Source organism: Lynx rufus, unplaced genomic scaffold (genome assembly GCF_022079265.1).
Source record: "Lynx rufus isolate CCGP_SWC_20201006 ecotype Redwood Valley unplaced genomic scaffold, mLynRuf1.p SCAF_3, whole genome shotgun sequence".
NCBI lineage: Eukaryota > Metazoa > Chordata > Mammalia > Carnivora > Felidae > Lynx > Lynx rufus.
This window is the reverse complement of record NW_025814845.1, coordinates 60722406-60746356: the sequence shown is the minus strand read 5'-3', so window position 1 is coordinate 60746356 and position 23951 is coordinate 60722406. Positions and strand designations below refer to the sequence as shown.

The window sequence follows — 23951 nt, the reverse complement described above, 5'->3', positions numbered from 1 at the left end:
TCACACTAATCCCTCCTTTTTTTTTCAAGCCTTCCTTTTAAATACCTGTTTCCCCAGCAAAAGTTGCTTTCTCAATCCAGATAATATCGTCTCAGTAGCAGGTCAGTGTCACCACCCCTCATCAGTGACAGTAGCCAGCTTCCTTGGGGACTTACAAGCTAAATGCCTTTGGATTTGTGCAAATTTGACATGTGCTGACCTTTAGAGAATGCATCTGGATTAATTGAGCAGGAAAGTGATGCTGGCAGAAAAAGATTAAAATGCTCAGGCTAACGGCAGCCTGGCCCTTCTTTCCTTGTTCTCTCCTGAAGCTACACAAAAGCCACCTGTGGCTCGTCCACATCAAGTGAGATTTTTCACACCAGTGATGCTGATGGATCTCTGCACAGCTTTAAGCAAGCAGCTGCCAGGGGCTATCTCTCTTTCCTAAGACAAGTGGATTTGTCAAATCCCAAAGATCATCTCATTTTTGCTGTTGCCCTGCTCAGTAAACAAAACGAGGACAATAACTCAAGAAAGTTTTATGGGCTGTACGTTTTTATTGATTTAGTGGGACTTTGTTAAAAAAAAAAACAAAACGCATCACAGCCTTCCTGTAGGTATGACCATCACAGTAAACTCAATTCAAACCTTTCATTCACTATCAGGTGCCTACCTGTGGACTTGGCAATGTCCACAGGGCAGCGGCTGATCTAAAGACTGACAGGAAGACAGGGAGAAAGGGGAAGAAGAGGATAGCCGGAGACAATAATGAGAAGGAGAAGGTAGGGAAAAATAGGGGAGGTGCAGAGGGAGGTATCTCATTATAGCCAGTAGAGCAGTTGGGAGGCAAGTAAAATCTAAAGCTAGAAGACCTAGGCTTGAATCCCAACTCTGCCCCTTATTAGTGATATGTGACCTTAAGGGAGCTTCTTAACCTCTCTGTCTCCTCTGGACCATGAGGATGGTAATAATAACCATCTCCTGAAACTGTTGTGAGGAACAGACACCAAACACAGCACTTAATCTGTGCCAGGCACTGTGCTAAATGCCTGCTTATATCAACTCAGTCCTCCCAATAGCCTTCTGAGCCGGGTGTGTGTTAGTTTCCTGCTGCTGCTGTGACAAATTACCACAAACTCAGTGGCTTAAGTCAACACAAATTTATTATCTTACAGCTTTAGAGGTCAGAAGTCCTAAAGCCAAGGCATCAGCAGGACTGCATTCCTGCTGGAAGCCCTAGGGGCAGATCCATTGCCTTGTCTCTTCCCCAAGTCTAGAGGCTGCCTGCATACCCACTGCCCCGTCTTGGCATCGCCCCGACTCCTGCTTCTGTCTCAGATCTCCTTTTCAGACTTCCACCCTTCTGCCTCCCTCCTAGAAGGACCCTTACGGTTAACTGGCTCACCCGGATAATCCAGGATCAGCTCTCCCATCTCAAGATCCTTAACTTAATCACACCCTTCTGCCATTTAAGGCAGCCATATTGACAAGTTCTGGCTATTAGGATATAGACATCTTTGAGGGCCATTATTCTGTCTACCACAGCTGCCACTATTACCTCCATTCTACAAAAGGGAAACTGACACATGGAGAGATTATGTAACCTGCCCAAGGTCATGCTCTTCCCCCCATACTTTCTGCCTCTCACTGAGTAATGTTTTATTTTTTTTAATTTTTTAATGTTTTATTTATTCTTGAGAGAGAGAGAGACAGAGCACAAGCAAGGGAGGGGCAGAGCAAGAAAGGGACACAGAATTCGAAGCAGACTCCAGGCTCTGAGCTGTCATGCCAGAGCTGGACGCAGGGCTGGAACCTACGAGAGGTGAGATCATGACCCGAGCCAAAGTTGGATGCTTAACCAATTGAGCCACCCAGGCGCCCCAGTGGGTAATGTTTGTAAAGCACTTGGAAGGAAACACTAGGTTAACTCTTACTGTCATGCCGTGGGCATTAAACGTTAACTCTTACTGTCATGCCATGGGCATTAAAGGTAGAATACACAGTAACTGCTTCAGCTAAGTCAGGGGCACCAACACAGAGGTGGGTCTGCCTTTGGCTGGTCTAAGAGTGTCTTTATTTACATGCATATGTGGAAGGCTGTCTGGCGCTGTTAAGGAGTTTCAAAATTGGAGGAAGGAAGCCTTGCTCCTCTCCCTACAGCTGAGAGTCTGGAGCAAGCAGCCTGAGTCTCAGAGGATGAGGCTAGAATGAACACCCTAACCTAACAAGCTGTTGAGGAGTGGGGGTGTTAAAGGTGATCCTATCAGTTCAGAAAAAAAGTGTTTTGTAAACTACTAAAACACTGCCAATGTTACCAGCCATTTTCATATTGGTTGAGTAAAAGAAACGTTCTAATTAGAATAAAATGAGGGATGCTGGAAGAAAAACAAAAAAAAAAAAGATGCTCTGACATGCAAAGCCGGGCACTTACCACTGCAGATCCCCTGCTTGTTGTAGAACCCAAGGCCACAGCTGCTGTCACAGCTGCCCTCCCTCAGCACTTGGAGGGGGTCTCTGCAGCCCAAGCAGTGCTTCTCTGTCGGACCCCAGCAGGCAGAACAGGACTCATGGCAGACTGCAGGCAAACAGCAAAATCAGTGAACAGTCTATAGTGGAAAGGGCTGGTTGCAATTTTTCTTTCAAAGATTTTAGAATTTATAAGGAGGATGTTGGTGCCTTCATTCCTAAATCGCGAAGCACATATGTATATCCCAGGAGAAAAAAAAAAACACCCCCCACAATACCTATTTCTGTTGGCCAGAAGTACAACTTCCATAAATGACTGCTAAGAGACTTGGAACAGGAAATCAGAGGCTTTTGAGTAATGAGAATCACAGGGAAGGGAATCATAATTTTCAAGACAAAGATGGTCTGTCTAATGAAATCAGATGGCCCTCTATCACCTTGCCACCTTTTCTTTTGTAACCATACGATGAACCGTTGACAGGATCACTACTCCTACGTTCAACACCATCAAGAATCAGCAAGGACGAATGCCATGTACTTTTGTCCTTGATTAAACCTTGAAAGACCTGGTACTTCTGGATTTTTACTGCTCTCTCCCCTCTTTCCATCCCTCTCTTCTCTCTCTCTCTGTCCTACCTCAACCCTTTCCTTCTGTCCTTCCTCATTACTCTTCTAGTCCCCCTAGTCTCTGGTTTGCCCCACTAGCTTCTGCTCTTGGCATATATCTTGAGAGTCTTTCTCTTACAAGTTAACTTTCTAACCATACATTGTTCCTAAACCAGAGTTTTTCCTTTAACACTCAAAAATGTCCTTCTCAGGGTGCCTGGGTGGCTCAGTTGTTTAAACATCAGCATCTGACTCTTGATTTCAGCTCAGGTCATGATGTCATGGTTTGTGGGATCAAGCCCCATGTTTGGGATCCTCTCTCTCCCTCTATCTCTGCCCCTCCCCTGCTCTCTCTCTCTTTCTCTCTCGAAATAAATAAATAAATATTTTTTAAAAATGTCCTCCTCTTTTAGAATTTGATTTTTTTTTATTACTATTAGGCTTACTTCTCACCTTAGCATGTCTGCAAAGAGAGGCCTATTCTAAATGACTGGATATATTCAAATTTGGTTCACTGTCTGTATGGTTAAGCCCAACACATGCTTCTGTTAATGCACCCTGATTTTCAAAATGTTTGCTTCACAGTGGAGCACAATCTATTTGCAGAGGTATTCATTCTGACCAAAATTGGTAGAGAGAATTCTTTTGCTGATTGGAAGAGACTTGGGAACTATACACCTAAGTAATTTAATTAGGTATCCCTTTAGAATCAGAAAAGGGTGCCTGCATTGAGAATCTCAAGATCCAATCCTCTCCTCTCAGCTTTCAACTGCACAGGAAAGTATTAATTTCAGACAACTTTCCCCCACCCCCCCCCCAACAAATTTAGAGATAATTACAAATTCTGTTAAATTCCAAGAAGGACTCTTCAATAAAGAATAACAGTGGTAAGGGTCAAAGGGACCAACTTTAGGTGGATCTGAAAGATGGGAAGTGGACAGCTCTAGGTTTGCACCAACAAAGCCTTTGAGAAAGGAAGGAGTTTAGGGGTGCAAGGAATAGAAGGCTGCCCCTGTGGCTGAAGCTAGTGGACATAGTGAGACCAGCAGGGCACAGAGGATCACAGTGAGGAATGGTGGGGCACAGTGGACTGATTCATGGCTGGAAGGATAGGATGAGGCCCAATCAAACTTGACCTTGGAGATCATGGAAAGAAATCAGGATTTTACCCTAATTGTAATGTGAAGTCATGAATGGGATTAAACAAGATAGACACAAACCCCGATTTTTAAAGCTCTCTCTGGGTGCCATGTAGAGAGGGTGTAAGGACTTGCCTACAGGCAGAGAGACCAGTGTGGAAGCCATTGCTCTGGACCAGGCAAGAGAAGACAACAGCAGATGAAAAGCAGAGATGGAAGAAACTTTACTTATTTATTACCTGGTTCCCTTGCTAGACTGTAAGCTTCATGAGGGCAAAATCCATTTCCATTTTATTTAACTTTGTGCTGAGCACAATGCTTGGTACTCTACTCTACATTTGGTACTTCACTTATAGTTAACATCTCATTTATATTTTATAAATGTTACATGGGAACACTGCCAATATTAGGATAAGCTACTAAAACTACATTATAACTAAAGACGTGGATACAAAGCTCCCAGTAACAAGTTCTACCCTGAACATACATGAAATCTGTCATTCATTTATTCAGCTACCCTTCAATTAATGACTCTACTCATCATCTGAAGTGCCAATCACTGTTTGTGCCTCTGCCTTATTGTTGATTCAAAGACACTACTTAAAAATAAACAACAACAACAACAACAACAAAAACACAAAAAAGCAAATAAAAAACCCAATTTCACTCCTAAGAAGGTATGTCAGGCTAATCTATCGATATTCAACAGAAGCATCTACCACATGCAAGGTTGTGCTAGCCTGTGGGGCCTTCCCAGCTAGCCATCGGTCAGAAGTCTGCTAGAGGAAACATTTAAACCACCCCATCACTTGAGCTCATTGGTAGCATTATGCAAACTGCACCAGGGAGAAAGTGCCTGAGAGGATGATGAGAACTAAAGACTAAAAAGACAACAGGGACCAGGTCACAAATGTCAGGCACGCCGGGTAAAGACCTTGGACTTCATCTGTAAAAGTTTTAATCAATTTTTCTTCTTAGAGAGTTTGCTCTGCAGTGGGGAGAGGAGAGAGTAATTAACTCAAGACATTCTTGAGGCATGAAATCATTTTTGTCCAGGGGGTGCAGAGGAGATGAGAAATTAAAGTACAACCCCCTAGTTCTCTTCAGGAATCGGCTGATCGCAGTGTAGACCCTTAGCTGCACGGGCTTTTAAAATCGTAAAAAATACTTCCAACCTGGTTGGTAAATGGCTATCATCCTGGTCCCTCCCTGATAGTCTGGTTCCATTCCTGGGAATCCTGAAAGACACTGTGCTTCAGGACCTGAAAGGTTCTGACATAGGAGAGGGTCTCAGGTACCCCCCCACCCTGACTTCTGACCAATCTGATCTGTGCCATACTACTTGTTACACATTTTTAACATTATCCCTAGTGTTGAAAATCAGAATAGGGCCAAAGGATGAGCAGGATAGAGGCTACAGGGTTAGGGATGGCACTTAAACCTGTCACAAACTGAGCTGTACTTGGCATTTCAGCCCTGTCTTCTGCTATGTCCCTTGAGCAAGCTAGATCTATGGAGCAGGGTACCCTAAGCATGCCGTATGCCTGTCTGTGGTTTCTGGATGCCCTACACAGGATTCACCCAGTTGGCAATGCCTCCATCTCCTTCCATAGTCCTTATAACACAGTTTACACTTGAGAGGCCTAAGCTGTCATTACTTCTGTGAAGCTTTATTGAACTTGTTCAAACAGTCACTTCCTTCCTCTGTGTTCCTGCAGAATGTTGTACATTCTCTATGGTATTTATCCTATTGTCCTGATCATTTGGTTACAAAGCAATGCCTTTCAATGAAATGTAGTAGCCTCCAAAACAGGGGCCAGGTTTGAATCATCTTAAACCTCCAGTGTCCAGATTGATAACCTGTACAAAGTGAGTATTCATTAAATGTATGTTAAATGGATACCCAGCAGTCTTTTTTTTTTACTGGTTATGAGGGATTTATCCTATCAGTTAGTTACCTTCTACATGGAAACAACTAACCATGAGGTCATAGTCTGAACATATGATAACTGAAGGTAGATAGTCTTGAGTCTGTAAATCTACCTAATAAATATTGGGTTACAGATCTACTTATGATGACAACTATTTATGCCACATCTATACAGAGTACCAAATATGAGGCCAGGCCATCTCTTTTTCCATAGCAAACAAAAGGCATGTTCCATGGTTAGTCAAGACAGCAGAAGGGATTTTTATTTCTTCAATACAGGACTATAATGAACTATCATTTCCTTTTTCTTTCTTTCTTTTTCTTTTTCTTTTCTTTCTTTTCTTTTTTTTTTTTTTTGAGCTATCATTCCTTAAAATGACATACTCCTACTGTGTTTTGCAATTGATTTCTAATTTCTAACACTGAACATATGTTACTGCAGATAATCTCTTCTTCCAGGCTTATTTTACATGTGGCTTTTATTACACTTCGGTTATTATGAAAAATAGAAGGTCACTCCCTGACTTTTTACCATAATTTCTCTTAGTGATACATGTCCGATCACCCAGGGTTTTTGAATTGATATTGTGAAAATGTGGCAATAAATTTAAAAAGGCGGCTAATGAGAGAAAACCATCTACTTATCTCACATGCAGTAGATAATTTATTTAGGAAAGCCCCGGACTTTTCTGGAGCATAGCAAGACATGTGCTGGCTTGCTGAGCAATCCATTTCAAAATGAAAAGGAACGAATTACTTTTCTTTTGGCAATCCTATATTGAAATCCTACTCTAAAAATAAGAAACTTCTTTTTGTGACTTGGTACTTTTGAAATAGAAGATTGTTGTAAAGAAATTTTAACGTGTGCTTCTCTAAGCAGACAATGCAGCCCTTTTCCAGGAAAGCGTAAAAAGCACTTCCTGTGGGCCACTTCTCATCTTCCGGAAAGCTCTCCCAGACCTCAGGCAGTGGATCCAGACACGAGTGGACTCAGCCTTCAGTTCAAAATGCCCCTCAGGAATGAAAAGGAGCTTTGGTCCCTCACCTTCTCCATGGCCTTTTGGAATAAGTTCCTCTGCCATTCCCAGGGAACTGGCACACTTGATCAGCAGACCCTTTGAGGTTTACCACTGAGGCTGAGTTCAGATCTCCAAACCACCAAAGGGGTTCTCACTCACAACTACACAGAAGCAGCCCAAACGGCAGGCACAAGCAGCTATGCCACCCACAAGTCAAATTCCTTCATTTCGTGCCTGATCCATTTTGTAGCAACTGCTAGCTTTCATTCTTATCACACAAATGACTGGGAAGTACTTGCCAAGTGCTAAAGTATTATCAGGAGATAGTGGGTAAATTTCCAATAGGAAGCTCTTGTTGTATCTTACAATCAATTTCCCCATTCCTTGCTTTCCTAATCTGCAAAGTGGGAATAAGCTTCGTTGCACCTAACTCACAGGGAGCTGGCGAGATGACACAATTGAGAACACAGAGAACATGGCAGGTGATGCAGTGAGTAACATACCCTGGGAGACCTAGCACCTGTGGCTTTAACGGGTGTCAAAAGCAAAGTAATTATAAAGGGAACAAATGAAAGTGCAGCAGGAGACAGGAGAGGAAAGGACAGAAAAGACTACAGGAAAGGCGGGTTCACTTAGAAAGGAAGTGAACAGAACTGTCAGAGATCATTCCAGCAGTTACAAGAAGGGGTTCCAGCCTTTTCCAGAGGACTCATACTCTAAAGTTATTCCTTTGCAATCTCTACAACACATTAACAAAAGCCCTTTGGAATAGCTTGGTGAGGGCTTGAGGGGAAGTCCAAGTGCTGGGCAGACTACTCACCTTACCCCCTGGTACAGCCCCACAGGAGGCCAAGGCTACTTGTCTAAGAAGCGTAAATGCCAGACAAATTTAAGAGGAAAGGTAGTTCATAGGCGTAATCATCATTTTTGATCCTTTTACTGCAATCTTCTCTCCCCTCCAGGCTAGGTCTCTGTCCCCAACCTTCCTCCTTGTGCCAACAAAAAACCTTATACCCTGAAATGGGAATATTTGGTCTCCGTACATTCCGAAAAGTCCTATGTACTTGAGGGAGATCATAACAGAAAAAATACAAATACATGAAAAAAATATTTTGCTTCAGAAATAGCCAGAGATATGCAAAGTAAACAAGAGAGCAGCAACTATATGCAATCAATTAAATGTACACACAGTGATCTGTATACATCTTAGAAACAGAGCTTAGAAAGAAAAAAAAGGGGGGAGTGGGGAGAATGATTCATCAAGGTAACAAATATACCAGTCTGCTGGAGGATGGTGATAACAGGGGAGGCTATGTGTGTGTGAGAGCAGGGAGTAACTGGGAAATCTCTGTGCCTCCCCTTTTATTTTGCTGTGAACTTAAAACTGCTCTAAAAAATAAATAAATAGAGTCTTTAAAATTAAAAAAAAGGAAAAGAATGAAATATCTACTTACCAATATTTATGAATATTTAAAAGAGTTCTCTTTATTATTATTATTTTTTTATTTTTTTAACGTTTTTATTTTATTTTTTGAGAGACAGAGACAGAGCACTAGTTGGGGAAGGGCAGAGAGAGAGGGATACACAGAATCTGAAGCAGGCTCCAGACTCTGAGCTGTCAGCACAGAGCCCAACGCGGGGTTCGAACCCACGAACCGTGAGATCATGACCTAAGCTGAAGTCAGATGCTTAACTGACTGAGTCACCCAGGCACCCCTATTTATGAATATTTAAAATAGGTGCAGGGGCGCCTGGGTGGCGCAGTCGGTTAAGCATCCGACTTCAGCCAGGTCACGATCTCGCGGTCCGGGAGTTCGAGCCCCGCGTCAAGCTCTGGGCTGATGGCTCAGAGCCTGGAGCCTGTTTCCGATTCTGTGTCTCCCTCTCTCTCTGCCCCTCCCCCGTTCATGCTCTGTCTCTCTCTGTCCCAAAAATAAATTAACGTTGAAAAAAAAAAATTTAAAAAAAAAAATAAAATAGGTGCATACAAAACAAAAAGAGCACACACACACACACAATACATATTAAATTGCATTAGAATAGTTCCTTAAGTGGGGGGTTGGGGGGAGGAGAAATGGAAATAGGTTACAGGAGCAAAACGGATGGGCAGACAGATGGGCATAGATAGATAAGCAAGAGAAATAGCTTGCCCAGGCTAAGGATGGAAATGAACACATAAGTATGATTAAGTCAACCATCTTCATGTGAATCCCAAGAATAAGTAAAAGAAAGAAATTAAACAAACTTCCATTTTGTGCCAATCAACCTGACAAACAAGAAGAATCGTAACACCTAACGCTCACAAGGGTGGTAGGAAGTAGGCACTCATTTGTGTCTAGCAGGAGTACAAGTTATAACTTTTTCAAAAGGCAGTCACATATTAAAGTGTCAAAGGTTTCAACAGTACATATATAACTTGGACACAGAAATTGAAAAACTTAGCCTAATCCAATATATTTTCCACAATTTTCTATTAAAACTGTTTACATCGGGAGGAAGCCAAACCATACGAGACTCTTAAAAACTGAGAATAAACTGAAGGTTGATGGGGGGTGGGAGGGAGGGGAAAGTGGGTGATGGGCATTGAGGAGGGCACCTGTTGGGATGAGCACTGGGTGTTGCATGGAAACCAATTTGACAATAAATTTCATATTAAAAAAAAAAAAAAACAACTGTTTACATCGTGGGGCGCCTGGTTGGTTAAGCGTCCAACTTCAGCTCAGGTCATGATCTCATGGTTCCTGAGTTTGAGCCCCACGCCGGGCTCTATGCTGACAGCTCAGAGCCTGGAGCCTGCTTCAGATTGTGTGTCCCCTTCTCTCTCTGCCCCTTCCCCACTCATGCTCTGTCTCTCTCTCAAAAATAAGTAAACATTAAAAAAATTATTTTAATGTTTACATCATGGTTATTTATGGTAATGGAAAAATTAGGAACAAACATCACACCACAGAGGACTGGCTAAATGAATTCTTGCATAGCCCCAGATGGAAAGTTATAAAACAGCTTTAAAAAGATTTTGTAGAAGGATAATAAATAACATGGAGAAAACAGGCAATAAAACTATATGTAGAGTGTGATTTTACCTTTGAAAAATAAATAAATGTGTGTATATCTGTGTACATAACACACACACACACACACACACACACACACACACACACTCTCATAAATTGGGAAGACATTCACCAAACTACTGACAGTAGTAATTTGGGACAGTTTGAGTCAGGGATTTTCGCTGATTTTTTATTGTGCCTTGAATTTTACTGACTTCATCAAATTATTTTTTGTAATAAACATGAATTCATTTCGTATTTAGGGGAAAAATTTACTGAAAGGGGAGGAAAAAAATAAGCCTGTAATCCTTTTCCTTAAGGCACATGCTGGGTAAATAGCTAATTAATCTATTAACCACATTTGTGATATAGCTGAATGATTTACTCATCTTGGGTAACATATTTCAATTTTCAGCAAGGTCTTCTGTAGAACTTGGACCAAAGGGTTGACTTCCCAGTGGGCAGAGGCTTTGTCAGGTACACACGAAGAGAGATTTTACACGCAGGCCAGCTTTGCATTGGTACATAAGTCAAGGATAATGGCAGACATTCGGCTCATAAGAAATGTTCTTAAAGTTATCTTTTCTATCTCCTGCCCCTCTACCTGTACTTCTAAATCTACAACACAAGAACACCACAAGAGCTTTCAAATGCAGTGACCACCTTGGCCCAGCTTGAGCCAAATGGAGCTCTCAGATTCCACTTATCCACTGTGACTGTTGGCAACCCACAGCTGCTAGGACTCCCTGGGTTGTTTTTTTTTTCAGCCCCCATTAATTAAATGGCTATTGATTTCTCCACTGATACCTTGATTCTATTTATCTACAGAAATTGAAAAGCCAGAGGGACCACCAACCAAAACCAAGCTTTTGATGAGGAGAATTCTCAGACTTCCTGGCTGCACTAGCATAGCCTGCTCAGATCTCAACAGTGATAACATGGAGGTGCTGTTTGCTCTGTGGGCAGCCTAAAAAGGGAGGGGAAGGTTGTGCAGGGAGAGAGTTGGGGTGGGGAATAGGAAAAAGAGAGAAAGAATGTATGCCATGTATGCCATATAGCCTAGTTAAAATAACTGAGAACCCTTGGACCTGGGCAGAAAGCCAGAAGTCTTGTCACTAGTTTGCAATCCATAGCTAAAATATTTGGGGGTTCAGATTTGTCAGGAAGAATGGACTCTGTCTGGAAGATAAACTCCCTTGCATTTGTGGCGGGCTTTCTCTGCTGGTATGTGATACTTCTGTCTGTCATTTGTCTTTTGGCATTCGCAGCAAGGGTCTGTAAGCAGCACAGGCAAATGCCAAACATAGCTAGTCTCCTGCTACAGCAAAGGTCGCAGGCACAACACTGCCAGCTGCTTTTTCCTTCTCTCCACTTAACCTTTACATGAATGTCCAAAGAGGGAGAGGCCTTGGACTACCATTGTCACCTGTTTCACTGGGTCTAGTTTACTCAAGAAGTATACATTCTAGGAGGGCAATCCTGTTGTGCTCTGTTCTGAAAGGCTTAAAACACTCTGTGGATACTACTTAATTTCCAATGATAGGTGGGTTTTTTGTTTGTTTTTTGTTTTTTAAAGAGTAACCCTTCCCACACCGACAAAGCGCTCCACTAAGTTGAAGTGGAGGGAGATAAAGATAAGACAAACAGAGGCGGGAAAAATACAGATTCTGGAATTTTCCCCAGGCTACACCTAGCCAAGAATCGCTGACAGGATTATTCCAGAGGGCCTTATATGCGCTTGGCACTGAGGGGAATTCAGAGGCATAAAACCAGTCCCTGCCTCAATAGTCACTTTCTATAATATACCTTTTAAAACTGCCTTTATAGCACTGATAGTAATGAATTCATCGACTGGTAACTATCTGAAATTATCTGTATACTTATTTACTGACTCCTCTCCCATTGCAAGAAAGTAAGTTCCTTAACCCCAGGGCAGTTTTCTGCCCATTCACTCTATATCCCAGTTCCCAGGTACATGAAAGAGACTCAACAAATATTCCTTGCACGAACAGAATGGAAGAGACAAGAATATCACTTGAAGCAATAAGTCCCCCTTACAAGACACTCAGCAATTAAGTGAGAGACCGTAATTGCTATAGAATATCAGAAGAGTCTTGAGCAATGCATACAATTTAAAGAGCAGAACAGAATGAGCGAAGGCAGAGTGTGGTAGGATGTGCTGGGCCCCCAAACTGAATGTGTGATCTGGCAATGAAAGAGCGACTGATGACCCTCCAATTCTAGGGGGGTGTTGGAGGGGCCACAGAGGATGATAGCTTCACAGTGACCATCCCTACAGGACAAGGGGGTAGGGGAATCCTTGTCTTCTTGAGGATTTCAGAACAGCAGTTTCATAAATGCCTTTGCCAAGAGCTCTGCCCCAGGTACAACTAGGCTGAGCTAAGCCACATGCTGGAACATAATGCCAAGACCCATTAAGTCTTCACTGCTTTGGCCCTGGCTCCAAGGGTCAGTGCTTCATTTCCACAAATGGTTGGGCTGCTCTGGTCAAACAAAATTCCAACAAATAATTAACTTGAGAAGTTCCTCTGTTCAAACTACAGCTTTTAAAACTCAGCTAGGCCAGCATCCTATATGTAAATTTTACAAGCTTAGTTATCCTAAGTTTTCCCTCTAATTATACCATAATTTTGGCTAAGAAAAAAAATTCCAGACTCTCAACATTTAATTTGAGCATTTTTAAAAAATAAAAGGATTTTAACTTGTGAGAATACAGTTATTTCTCCATAACATAGAAAAGTGGATTTTATTTTAAATCAGACACAAATGGCACAAAACTCTTTGTTTCTTAATGCAAGCTATTTGGTTTTCATTCTCATAAATTGAAAAATAAACAAAGAGATTCAATGACAATAGCTGCCTTTTGTTGCCCACATACAATGTGCCAAGCATAATATACTTCTATTTTCAAACATCTTTTCTAATGTTCATCATAACAGTGTAAAGTAGATGATATTATCCCCATTTTACAGTCGGGGAAATTGAGGCTCAAGCAGTTAAATGACCTGTACAAAGCCATATAGCAGTAAGTGGCAGAGTTAAGAATCAAAATGATCCTCTCTCATACAAACCTGTAAAATGGTCAATGGCTTGGTTCTTTAAGTTTAAAAATCTGAGACTACACAGCAATCAGATGTAGAATAAACTGCATAGATTTGTATGTTTATATGATTATTTTTTCTTTTACATCTCTGTTAGCAGCAGCCAACCCAGCCTTGATTGCAAGCTCTCAATAGGAAAATATGATAGCATCTTAGTTCACTTCATATCCTCAGGACTTCCAATGGTGGTCAAAGGAGAATGAATGGAGGAGCGAGAGAAATGGAACAGGGAAGGACAATGAAAAGCAGAAATATAAGTCTTCTAACTCATATGGAGGGCTTACTAAGTGCCAGGCACCATCCTAAATGACATATGTGAATTCATTCATTTAATCCTTATACTCATGCTATATGGCTGACATTATTGTCCCTACTTTACCCATAGGCAGCTGAAGCATGGGGTTAAAAAATGCACTGTTTGTAGTGACAGAGCCAAGACTGGAGTCCAGATAGTTTGGCTTCCAAGCCTACAGTCTTAAGCACTGTGTCACAGTCCCTCCCATGTCTGGGTCTGCGAATGAAGGTAGCACTTGCCACAGGGTACACACAACTCCATCCTCAGGTCTTTGTGAATACTGGAGGTTTGCACTGGACATATCAAACGCTGACATACATATAAAAATGGGCACCTGGGTGGCTCAGCAGTTAAGCGTCTGACTCTTGATTTTGGCTCAGGTCGTGATCTCACAGTTGGTGAGTTCAAGCCCCATATTGGGCTCTGCACTGACAGCACGAGCCTGCTTAGGATTCTCTGTCTCCCTCTCTCTCTGCCCCTCCCCTACTCATGCTCTTGCTCACGCGCTCTCTCTCGCTCTCTCTTTCTCAAAATAAACATTAAAGAATAAAAATGGGTTGAATTCTACTCTTTCTTTACTCAAAGTTATAGTCTTATGAGCTGCTTATTTTTAACTAATCTTGCATGATGTGTGTTAGTTTGATTGTTTTTAACTTTTTTTTCTTATGGGTTCCCTTACCTAGGATTCGTGTGTGCAACAGTTCAATGGTTCCACCAGGGCAGAACAGAGGTTGACTGAAAAGAGGGGTAAGACAGGTAAGGAAGAATGTTTTCAGGGCATAGTGAGGTGAGTCTAGATCCACATTTAGATTTCATAACAGGGTTTCTAAGACGAAGCAATGGAACCACAACTCTGGTAGAGAGAATACAATAAATCCATAAGTGGTACCCAAAGGGTCATGCAGGAAAGGTGCAAGGTCATGCAGTGGGTGGGAGGAGCAAGGACCATCCACATCTGAGTCAAAACTGACCATCAGGCTGGGATGACTAAGACACAGGCTATTGATTCCTGGAAATGGGTCATAACAAGACAAGGTAGAAAGAAGCAAATTAGAAGCCCAGTCCTAGGACTTGATGTCCACAGGGTCGAGAGGACAGGGACAGAGTGGACAACAGGCCTGTTGGACCAGATCCAACTGGTGGCAAAGAAAGTCTAAGCCCGAAAGCCAGGTCTTAAAGGTGTGTTCTGGTCCCTAAGAGGGTGATTACTCTTTTGCCCTACCTGCTACAGAGAAGAGGCAACGTATATACTGCCTGTCTCCAACTTAGACTGGCATAAAAACTGGGTGGTGCTGAGCCTGAAGGGGAAGTGATCAAACTCCAACAGTTTGGAGTTTCATTTAGAAATGAAGCAGTGACTGGTATAGGAGTACCTAATGTAGTCTATCACTACAATAGCATTCAGTTTAATCAAGCACGAGAATGTAATAATGATATGAATATATGCACACATAGGAACACATTCATCTGCACCTGTGTATATGTGTGTGTATACCACAAAACCGAAGGGAAAAGGGGAAATGACAAGGGCCCTGAGGATGCGACTCTCTGGCAGGACTCAGTGTCTTCTCTCACCCCTCTCCTGGTTTACCTGCTCCTACTCTTTCTCCTGGTTTACCTGCTCCTACTCTTCTGTTGGAGAGCTATGTGCTTCTGTGCCACTTGGCTCTGCCCCATATTTTTCTCTCTGCCTTATATTCAACAGAGTGAGCATGAATATTAATCAGGTAATTTCTGGTAATTAGTTTCCTCAGCACAGTGTTCACTCTCTTTTGGTTTTGATGGGTCAATAAAGTGGCAAATTATGCTGGTCATAATATAAATGACCCTGCCAAGAGGAATCAATCCAGAAGAACCTGTTGTTACCATAAAATAGCAGGCTTCTTTTTGAAAAGTTTATTACATGCTAGAAGAGGACTGGTTTGCTGACCAACTTCCAAGGTCAATGATGAGAAGCCACCAAAAATAGCACAAGCACAAATGTTGCAAAAAATTCCAATAATGAGAAAGCTTATTTGGAAAGCTTATTTGGGCCATCTCAGCATTGAAACAGTATATGGAAATTGATCACTAGTTTTGCTTTAATTTTTAAGATCACTCTCACGTACACACTCTCTCTCTCTCTTCTTGCTCTCCTCTTTCTTCTCATTTTATGCATAAAAATGCAACCAGGCTGAACTAAAGCAAATTGGTTTAATTCCCTGGAGGGAGCATGAACAAATTTTCCCAGCAACTTTCTACCAGAGGCATTTGTGTATGGGTATGTGGATGGAATGTGGAAGCAGTCAGCTACGTAAACCAGTAATCAAATGAAACATTACTCATTTCAAAGTGCCCTATAACAGCATGAACATCACCAATTAAAACATTGAGCATGGGAGAAAGGAAAACGGCCCCTCAAAAAAAGAGAAAGAAAAAAGTAAATATGTATGTGGGATGTGTGGCAGGGGGTTGAGGTGTTATGGAGGGAAGAATAAAATCTAAGGGGAATTAATTCCCTTTTAAAGGCAAATCTGTCACAGGAGTGCTAGTAGGAGGTCTCTTTGATGGGATAGAAGAAAGGAGTAGAGAATACATTCATTAACTTCATCAAATTGAAATTTCAGCAGTTTACCTAAATTGCCCAACCATTACACACCTACAAAGGCATTTGGATGTGCCCACTTTGAGCCTGTTCTAAAATAACAGTAAATAGCACATGATAAGTAAGAAACATTAAGGGGTCTTTTATCTCTTATGGTTGAGGCTCCTATTGAAACACTGGTCTTTCAAGGATCACCAAAGGATAATATGTGTCTTCATTCATCAAACACTTGTTCAACAAACGTTGAACACTTTGTCCAGCCCTTGATGTTGGGGATACAGAAGATATTTTTACAGGTTGCAAAAAGCCCCCAAGCCAGACTCAGAAGCTAGTGTGCCTTCTGTTTTGTAATGTGACTGGCTCCAGGATCAGCCCCACCATCCTCACATCAGTACGACATTAATAGTACCAGTGTTTCCCTTCAAGATGGTTTCTATTATCCCGTGGATGCTGCTTCTGCCCTCAACCTGGAATGAAGGAGGCCATCAGACTTTCCACAGAGCATCTTCCCATGCCATAGAGCTCATTCAGCCCACACCGCTGGTGAATACCATGCACTTACTCTCTTTCACTATATTCTCTCCAAATGATCTTCCTGAAAATCTAACCGAGGGCATAAATGAGGGAAGAATATCAGCCGACCCTAAGACCAGCCCACCTTTTGAGTCTCATCACATCTCTGCCCCTCTCCTGCTCAGCTGCAGAGCCTAGCTCCCAGAGCTCCCTGGTAGGACACCCAAGCTTCTCCCTCTGGCCTGTCTGCCTGTTCAGGTTTGCCCACCACTGCACACCCTGCCTTAGGTTCTGAGCACATCTGATTCTGTCTCCTCCTGCAGACCAGCTAGGACCCTGCCCTTTGTCTTTGCTTCTACCATTACCCCTTTTCCCATTCCTGCATTTATTTATTTGTTTCCTATTCCTACATTTAACAAAATTCTTTATACATTTACTTCTTTACTTATACTCATGATTATAATCACTGTTAAAAACATGGTCCAGTATAAGCAACAAATTAAATTACACTAAGACCACTCCAACCTCCAGAGACTATTATAATATTAAGAATATCAACTAGCTCTTTAGACACATAAAGCTACCAAAGCATGCAGACACTAAAGTAAGAGTAAATGGAAATGCCATCATCTATTTTGCATGTCCATGTTTGTTACTTATGACGTCACTTTCTTATTTCTGTTTCTCCCTCTCTCTTCAGGTAGAAATAAAGTTTTGAAAATATATAGATATATTTCTCTCTTCATTTTCATTTAAGTCCTGTGTATTTACACTATGAAGGAATCACACTTACAATATAATGACAACCCTGAACTGAATAAAGAACTGTTCCAGTGCCCCAGGGTGTGTGCAGAAGGACTTAGAGAAATCTCACCACATGCACACATCACCAAAGCACTAATAAGGTTATAAAAACAACATGTGTCATCTCTCATCCACTGTTCTGGGCCCATCAGGAGTCTCTCTCAGAGTTTCTTCTCATACTTGAAAAGCTGCTCACAGCTCCCCATGGCCCCGGATCACTTGGGGGTGGGGTGGCTTTCTTGGTGGCCCAGCCAGTGATTACCTGAGCAGGAGTGGCGATCTTGGTAGAAGCCGTCCCCGCAGGTGGGCACACACTGGCCATGCTGCATCAGCAGAGGAGGCTGGCAGGACGAACATTCCAGCCCACTGGTACACGTGGAGCACTGAGGCTGGCAGGCTGGCTCCAGACAGGGGTGGGAGAAAGAAAAAGGGAAGCTCTGATTATCTCAAAGACACCACCCCTGTGCCAATTCTTACATAGCCCAATCCTGAGGCTCTGTACTGAGAACAAGAAAGGCAGGAAAATTACTCTACAGTCTTCAGTTATATAACACACACTTCACGCCAGGCAATGCATGAAGTGCTTTATATGTATGGGTGCATTTAATCTTTACAACAACCCTATAGGGTGGTTAACCCCAATTTTTCATGTGAGGAACAAGCTACTAGAGGTTAAGTAACTTGCCCAGGGTGTCATGAAGCTGGCATTTGAAGTCAGGAAGTTTGGCTCCTGAGTCTGTGCTCTTCTTATCCAATAACCCCCAATATCTTTCTCACTCAACCATTTCACAAGAATATCCCTTGTCTCTCCTTCCACAACCCATGGCAGAGGTATAAATGACTTTCAAAAAGTCTAAAGATTAGGAGTCAGGAAAGAAAGTAGGGGGAAGTAAATAATTACCTTTCTTGAGGCTTGAAAATATCCTAGAAACTATTCTAGGCACTTCATGTATATTAACACTTAACACTTAATTCTCGCAAAAAACTTCTGAGGAAGGTACTAGCTAGTACTACCCCACTTTATAGGTAAGAATACTGAGGCACAGAGAGGTTGAATCTCACACCCAGGGTATAAATCTATATACTCTTAAATGGATAATTAGCTCTATGAGTTAGAGATAGGGAAAAAAATAACTATGATTTGGCCTCAAACAAGCCAAAATTCTGCCAGGTAAGATCTCCTTCTCAGTTGCATAAGAACTCTGAAAATTCACATGAACCCATTTTGGATCTCCTTGATAACCCACAGGAGATAAACTCTATTACCGATTATCTGTTTGATGTTGAACAAGCCAGTTAATTTCTCTGGCCCACAAGTTCCCCATTTGCAAAATGAGAAAGTTCTAGTAAGTGATCTCGAATGTCTATGTCAATTCCAAACTTCAATCTTGGATTAACTGAGTATTGTAATAAATGACACGAAAGATTCTGGAGATATTACTATCTTTGAAAGTCTTCAAAAAATGAAAAATCCAATAACAACCACCTAGTAACATCAGACCTCCACATCATCTATCCCCCAGTAAGCATGAAAACACCTGTGAAATGTCAGAAGAAAGACACTTGCAGGTAGAGATGCCAAGTAAACTATGGATGACATTACTACCTTCGAAGGGTTTTTGGAAGTTATGCATTTCTTGAGTGCATCACCCCTCCTTGACAACAGTGAGCCTCAGTCCACCTCTCGGCTATCTGCCCAGAGCCATACCTAAACAGAGAGCACCAGCCTGGTAAAATCCCAGACCACAGCTGTGCACACACTGTCCATTCCGCAGCAACTTTGTGGGGTCCCGGCAGAGGTCACAGTGCTCTGGAGACTGAGAGCAGGTCAAGCAGTCTGGGTGGCAATGAACTACAATCAAGGACAAAGAAGAGGAGAATTTGACAAAGACCATATCATTTCTCTTACATTCTTCCAAAAAAGAATCTACAGAGTATATGGGGCTATATTGAAGAAGAAGAACAGAAAACTCTGGAACTTGGGTATGAAAAAGACCCCGAAAGAGCAAAAATGATTTCAATGCAAGATTTCAAAGAATCTCTCCTTGTCTGAAACACTATTACTGTCTCTGGTAGCTCCACATTGAAGACACTAAAAATGTTACAGGACAGCCCTATTAATGCTTCTACCTGCTAGAATGCCTCTACAAACAGGAATTCTCAGCTCCATAATATATGATTTAAATGAATTCAACAGTTTATGTTTTCTTAGATGTTCTTAAGCTTTGGCATGTATAGAAAGTTAAAACAAAACACAATTTTTAAAAAGTTGTTTAAAAAATACAGCCAGCTTTATTCTTTTTCTCTAAAATTCAAATCTCATTCAAAACAATTGGGATTATCATCGAATTCAATGGCAATTGTCAGCAAAGGACTTCTTTCAGGTTTTAAAGTTGTCAGGGACCTGATATTCAAAGTATAGTACATTATAATATGCTAAATATTTGTTTAGGAAAGCCCAGGGAGCCACTTTGGTGAAGGTAACGTAATTAAACCATAAAGTTGCTTTGCTTTTCCCATGATAAACTCTTCACAGAAACACTGTGATTAGCCAAAATAAGTTGAGTGCAACAAAAGCAACTGCCAATATGAAAAATTGCAACCCACAGAAGAAAACAATTAATTATGAAATATGAATGGAAGAAAATGCCACTTCTCCAAGAGAGACTAAGCTTATAGGCAAATTACTGCACAGCCAGAGCAACTCCAATGCTTGCCAACAATTATTAACTGGAACTAATTCAACCCCAGGTGATTTGAAAGCAGAGTTGCAGAACAAGTAGATAAAATTTTCTTTTGGAAGAAATTAATGAGTCTTTAAACTTCAAAAACCCATTTGAGAACTCCTAAGGAACCATCTGTTTAACAGCTCACCTTAAGAAAAAGAAAAAAAAAGGACACCTGTAACAAACTTTCAGCAATTGCCCTTATATCTTTAACAATGGAAGAGTCCTAACATATATATTTGCTTTTAAAGGTTTCTAAACTTTAGGTTATTTGATATCCATAATAATTTTGCAAGGTAGATGAGGCACATTTTATTAACAAGAAATTAAGATCTAAAGAGGGTCAATGACTCGCCCAAGATCACCTACCCGTAATCTGTTGAGTTTGGTAAATACATGGGCAAAGATAAAGCAATATCATTTGTTAGAAAAATTAGCAAGAAACCAATCAACCAACAAACCAACCCAGTAGGTGACTTAAAAAAAAAAAACAAAAAACAAAAAACAAAACAAAAAAAAACCCACGAAGCGGGGAGAAAGAAGATCTCTGAATTTTTTGACAGTGAAAATATCTCAGTAGACATAAATCAGACATGGACCCACCTGATGTGCAATCCGGACAGCACTGTCCCTTCACCACTTGGGCTAGTGTGGCCACTGGACATGGTGGACAAGAGGGCTCATAGCAAGTTACCTGAGAGCCCCAGCACTCACACACTTTGCAAGGGCCATCCTCCCACTTCTCCCCTTCCTACATGAAACAGTAAAGAATGATGTTATCAGAATTGCAAAGATTCAGAAGACAGTTTGCTGGTGGAGAACTTACAGTTCCCATAAGGGACAAAATGAAAGTCCTGTTCAGTACCATGCAAATCTAACTCTGAAATAGGACAGTCATTGAAGAGTTGTTTGGTTTTTTTTAAAATTTTTATTTATTTTTGACAGAGAGAAAGAGCATGAGTGGGGGAGGGGCAGAGAGAGAGGGAGACAGAATCTGAAGCAGGCTCCAGGCTCTGCGCTGTCAGCACAGAGCCCGACACGGCATGAACCCACAAACTGCGAGATCATGACCTGAGCTGAAGTCAGACGCTCAACCAACTGAGCCACCCAGGTGCCCCAAAGAGTTTTAAATTAAAAAGGATAATATTACTCCTTCTTTGTTTATAATTGATTTATTTAAATGTAGAACCCAGGCAGAAAAATAAACTGAGAACACATTCTGGGGCTCATAAGTAAGAAGGATACAACACTTGTTTCTTAGCCTATCTCACTAAAAAACACGAGAGGGGATTACTATGTGCCTATGATTAGTGGGTACATTACATGCAATCTTTATAATAACAGTGGGAAGCTGGTTAAAGCCCTGAGTTTCCTTACAGTTACTCCAGTAAGAGTAACAGTAGAGTCATTATATTCTTAAAATTACAGCTCTTGTATGACCATTTTTAGTGGGCCGTAGATGTGCCATGGGTTTTCTCACGCTAAAATATTCTTTTTGGTCAAGCAAATTATGGTAATGAACATTAATATTTTGATGGAGAATTCAAAGTGAATTATAAAGAACAATTCCTTTTTTGCTCACTATCCTACTCACCCTGAAGATAGGAAAGAGACAAGGGTTCCTACCAGAATGTTTTGGGGTGATGAAGGAGGTAAAACAGGAGAGAATAGAAGACCATATTATAATATAAATATTTGATAAAATATTTATTAAATCAATTGATGTTGAACACTCCAAACAATTAATGTGGCTATAGTTAGCAAAAATGAATGCAATGTTAGAAAAATCAGGAATATTATCTTGAGAAGGCAGAAGTGCTTTTCTTCCATTTCAAGGCAGATTGGATTCCTGGCCCCCTTATTCTATAGCCTTCAAAATTTTAAGCTTGCTTGTGTGAACAAATGTGCTTGCACTTTACCTTAAAAAGGAACCATACAATGTTTTCCTGTAAACAACCTTAAAAGAATGAACAACCAGTTTTGTTTTGGGGAACTAACACTCCCAAACCCCAAAAGCTCTCCATGCTTTGAAGAACATGAAATTGCATGGATGGTTAAACTGAATTTTCTAGGCCAGAAAAAATCAGAAAGAGGAAATCATCACAAGAAAGGGAAAAATATGTGTAGGAGCTTGTAGTTAGAGAAGTATTACCAATTGGGGAAAAAATAAGGTAAATAAAGAAGCAAAGTTCAATGAATCAAAGTGTTAGTTATCATTAAGATCCTTAATCTGGGACCATGGTGCCAACAAACATGACTATTAAAAAATACTATGGCAGTAAGGTTTCCCAGGACAGTTTATGCAGATCATTGCTTAAAACAATTCTACCAATATCCATGTACAAGTTAAAAATCTATACTTACTGGAATACGTTTAACTTCACTTGCATTTGAGGACATCTAGGAACAAAGAGAAATGTATTTATTATACCACTAAAAACACCATTAAACTGATCTATTTATTTTCTCATTTAAGAGTTATCCATTTTGCCCAGGTATCATGCAACATCATTCATTTATTATGAATAGAAAAAATCTATATATATCAAAAACAAGAAAAGCATACAATATGAGGTGAAGGCAACATGCTTCAGAAATATTTGTGAATTCTGATTCTCCTTTTGTGCTTGAGCACATGGCTTCCATTCCCATCAACATGAAGGACTTCACAGTCAAGAAATCTAAGCCTGTGGGGGCAAACTCTTGAATCTTGTATGGTACCACAGTACTCTGGGGATTTCGACTCATTTAAAGCAACTTGCTTTTCTTTAACTCTGCCGGGCTTAATTTACCTCTAAAAATGGGTAGGAAAATTGATACTATGGTTGAGAAAATAGAAATTCTTCATTTAGAGGCAGCCTTTAATCTCCTAACTTCTTAAGAAATAAGAACTAAATTATTGAATACCACTATGAAACAAACAATGCCAACAGCATAACAATGATGCCATTTCTTTAGCTTTTTGTTTTTGTTTTTGTTTTTTTTTTTAATGTGCCAGCATCTGTTCCAAGTGTTTCATAGGTATTATCTCAATAGCCCCATGAGGTAAGTACTATTATTATCCCTTCTTCACAAATGAGGATTAAGTAATTTGTCTAAAGTTATAGTCAGCTAGTATGTGGCAAAGTAGATATTTGAATTTAGAGCCCAAACTGTTAACCTCACACAGTATTCTCTCCAGCATATACAGGTTGACAGATGCAATTTTCCCAAATCATGAAGAAAAAGTAGGTAGGAATCAAAGTACTTGATCCCAATTCTTATCATTTTATTCTGATTGGTCAATAAAGCAGTTGTCTTTATGATCAACTGGCCTATTTTTTAGAACACAATTTATCAACACTACAAAATCCCATGTGGAAGATCTAGGCTATACAAATAGAGCAAACTTGAAGAGATTAAGACAAATATTTTTTTTCTTTGGGTATATAATTCTTAAAAGTACAGACTTAGAAATAAAACCTTAGCAAATGGAATTTCGTCCCCCATCCAATCCATCAAAATCCTTTCCATTCTACCTGCAAAATAAATCTAGAGCCTTCCTTCTGAGACCAAAACACCATCACCACTCCTGGACTATTGCAAAAACCTTCCAACCAGATCACCTACTGCCAGCCTCACCCCCTTCCGTCACTTGCTCACAAAGCAGCCAAAGTAACCCTTTCACAAGTAAGCCAGATCACAGCATGGCTGCTCAAAGCTCCTACAGCTC

The 23951-nt window shown here is 40.9% G+C and overlaps 1 protein-coding gene across 1 annotated transcript in view; it reads right to left on the bottom strand.

The window, feature by feature from the left end:
* Positions 1-23951, bottom strand: part of FRAS1 (Fraser extracellular matrix complex subunit 1) — a 293351-nt gene that overhangs the window by 211105 nt on the left and 58295 nt on the right. Inside the window, exons 10-14 of the mRNA XM_047092267.1 lie at positions 22604-22639; positions 20843-20990; positions 19222-19365; positions 17776-17910; positions 2414-2557 (exon numbers count right to left, since the gene is read on the bottom strand). Of these exons, the coding sequence (XP_046948223.1) occupies positions 2414-2557; positions 17776-17910; positions 19222-19365; positions 20843-20990; positions 22604-22639 (607 nt within the window). The remainder of the gene's footprint in view (positions 1-2413; positions 2558-17775; positions 17911-19221; positions 19366-20842; positions 20991-22603; positions 22640-23951) is intronic.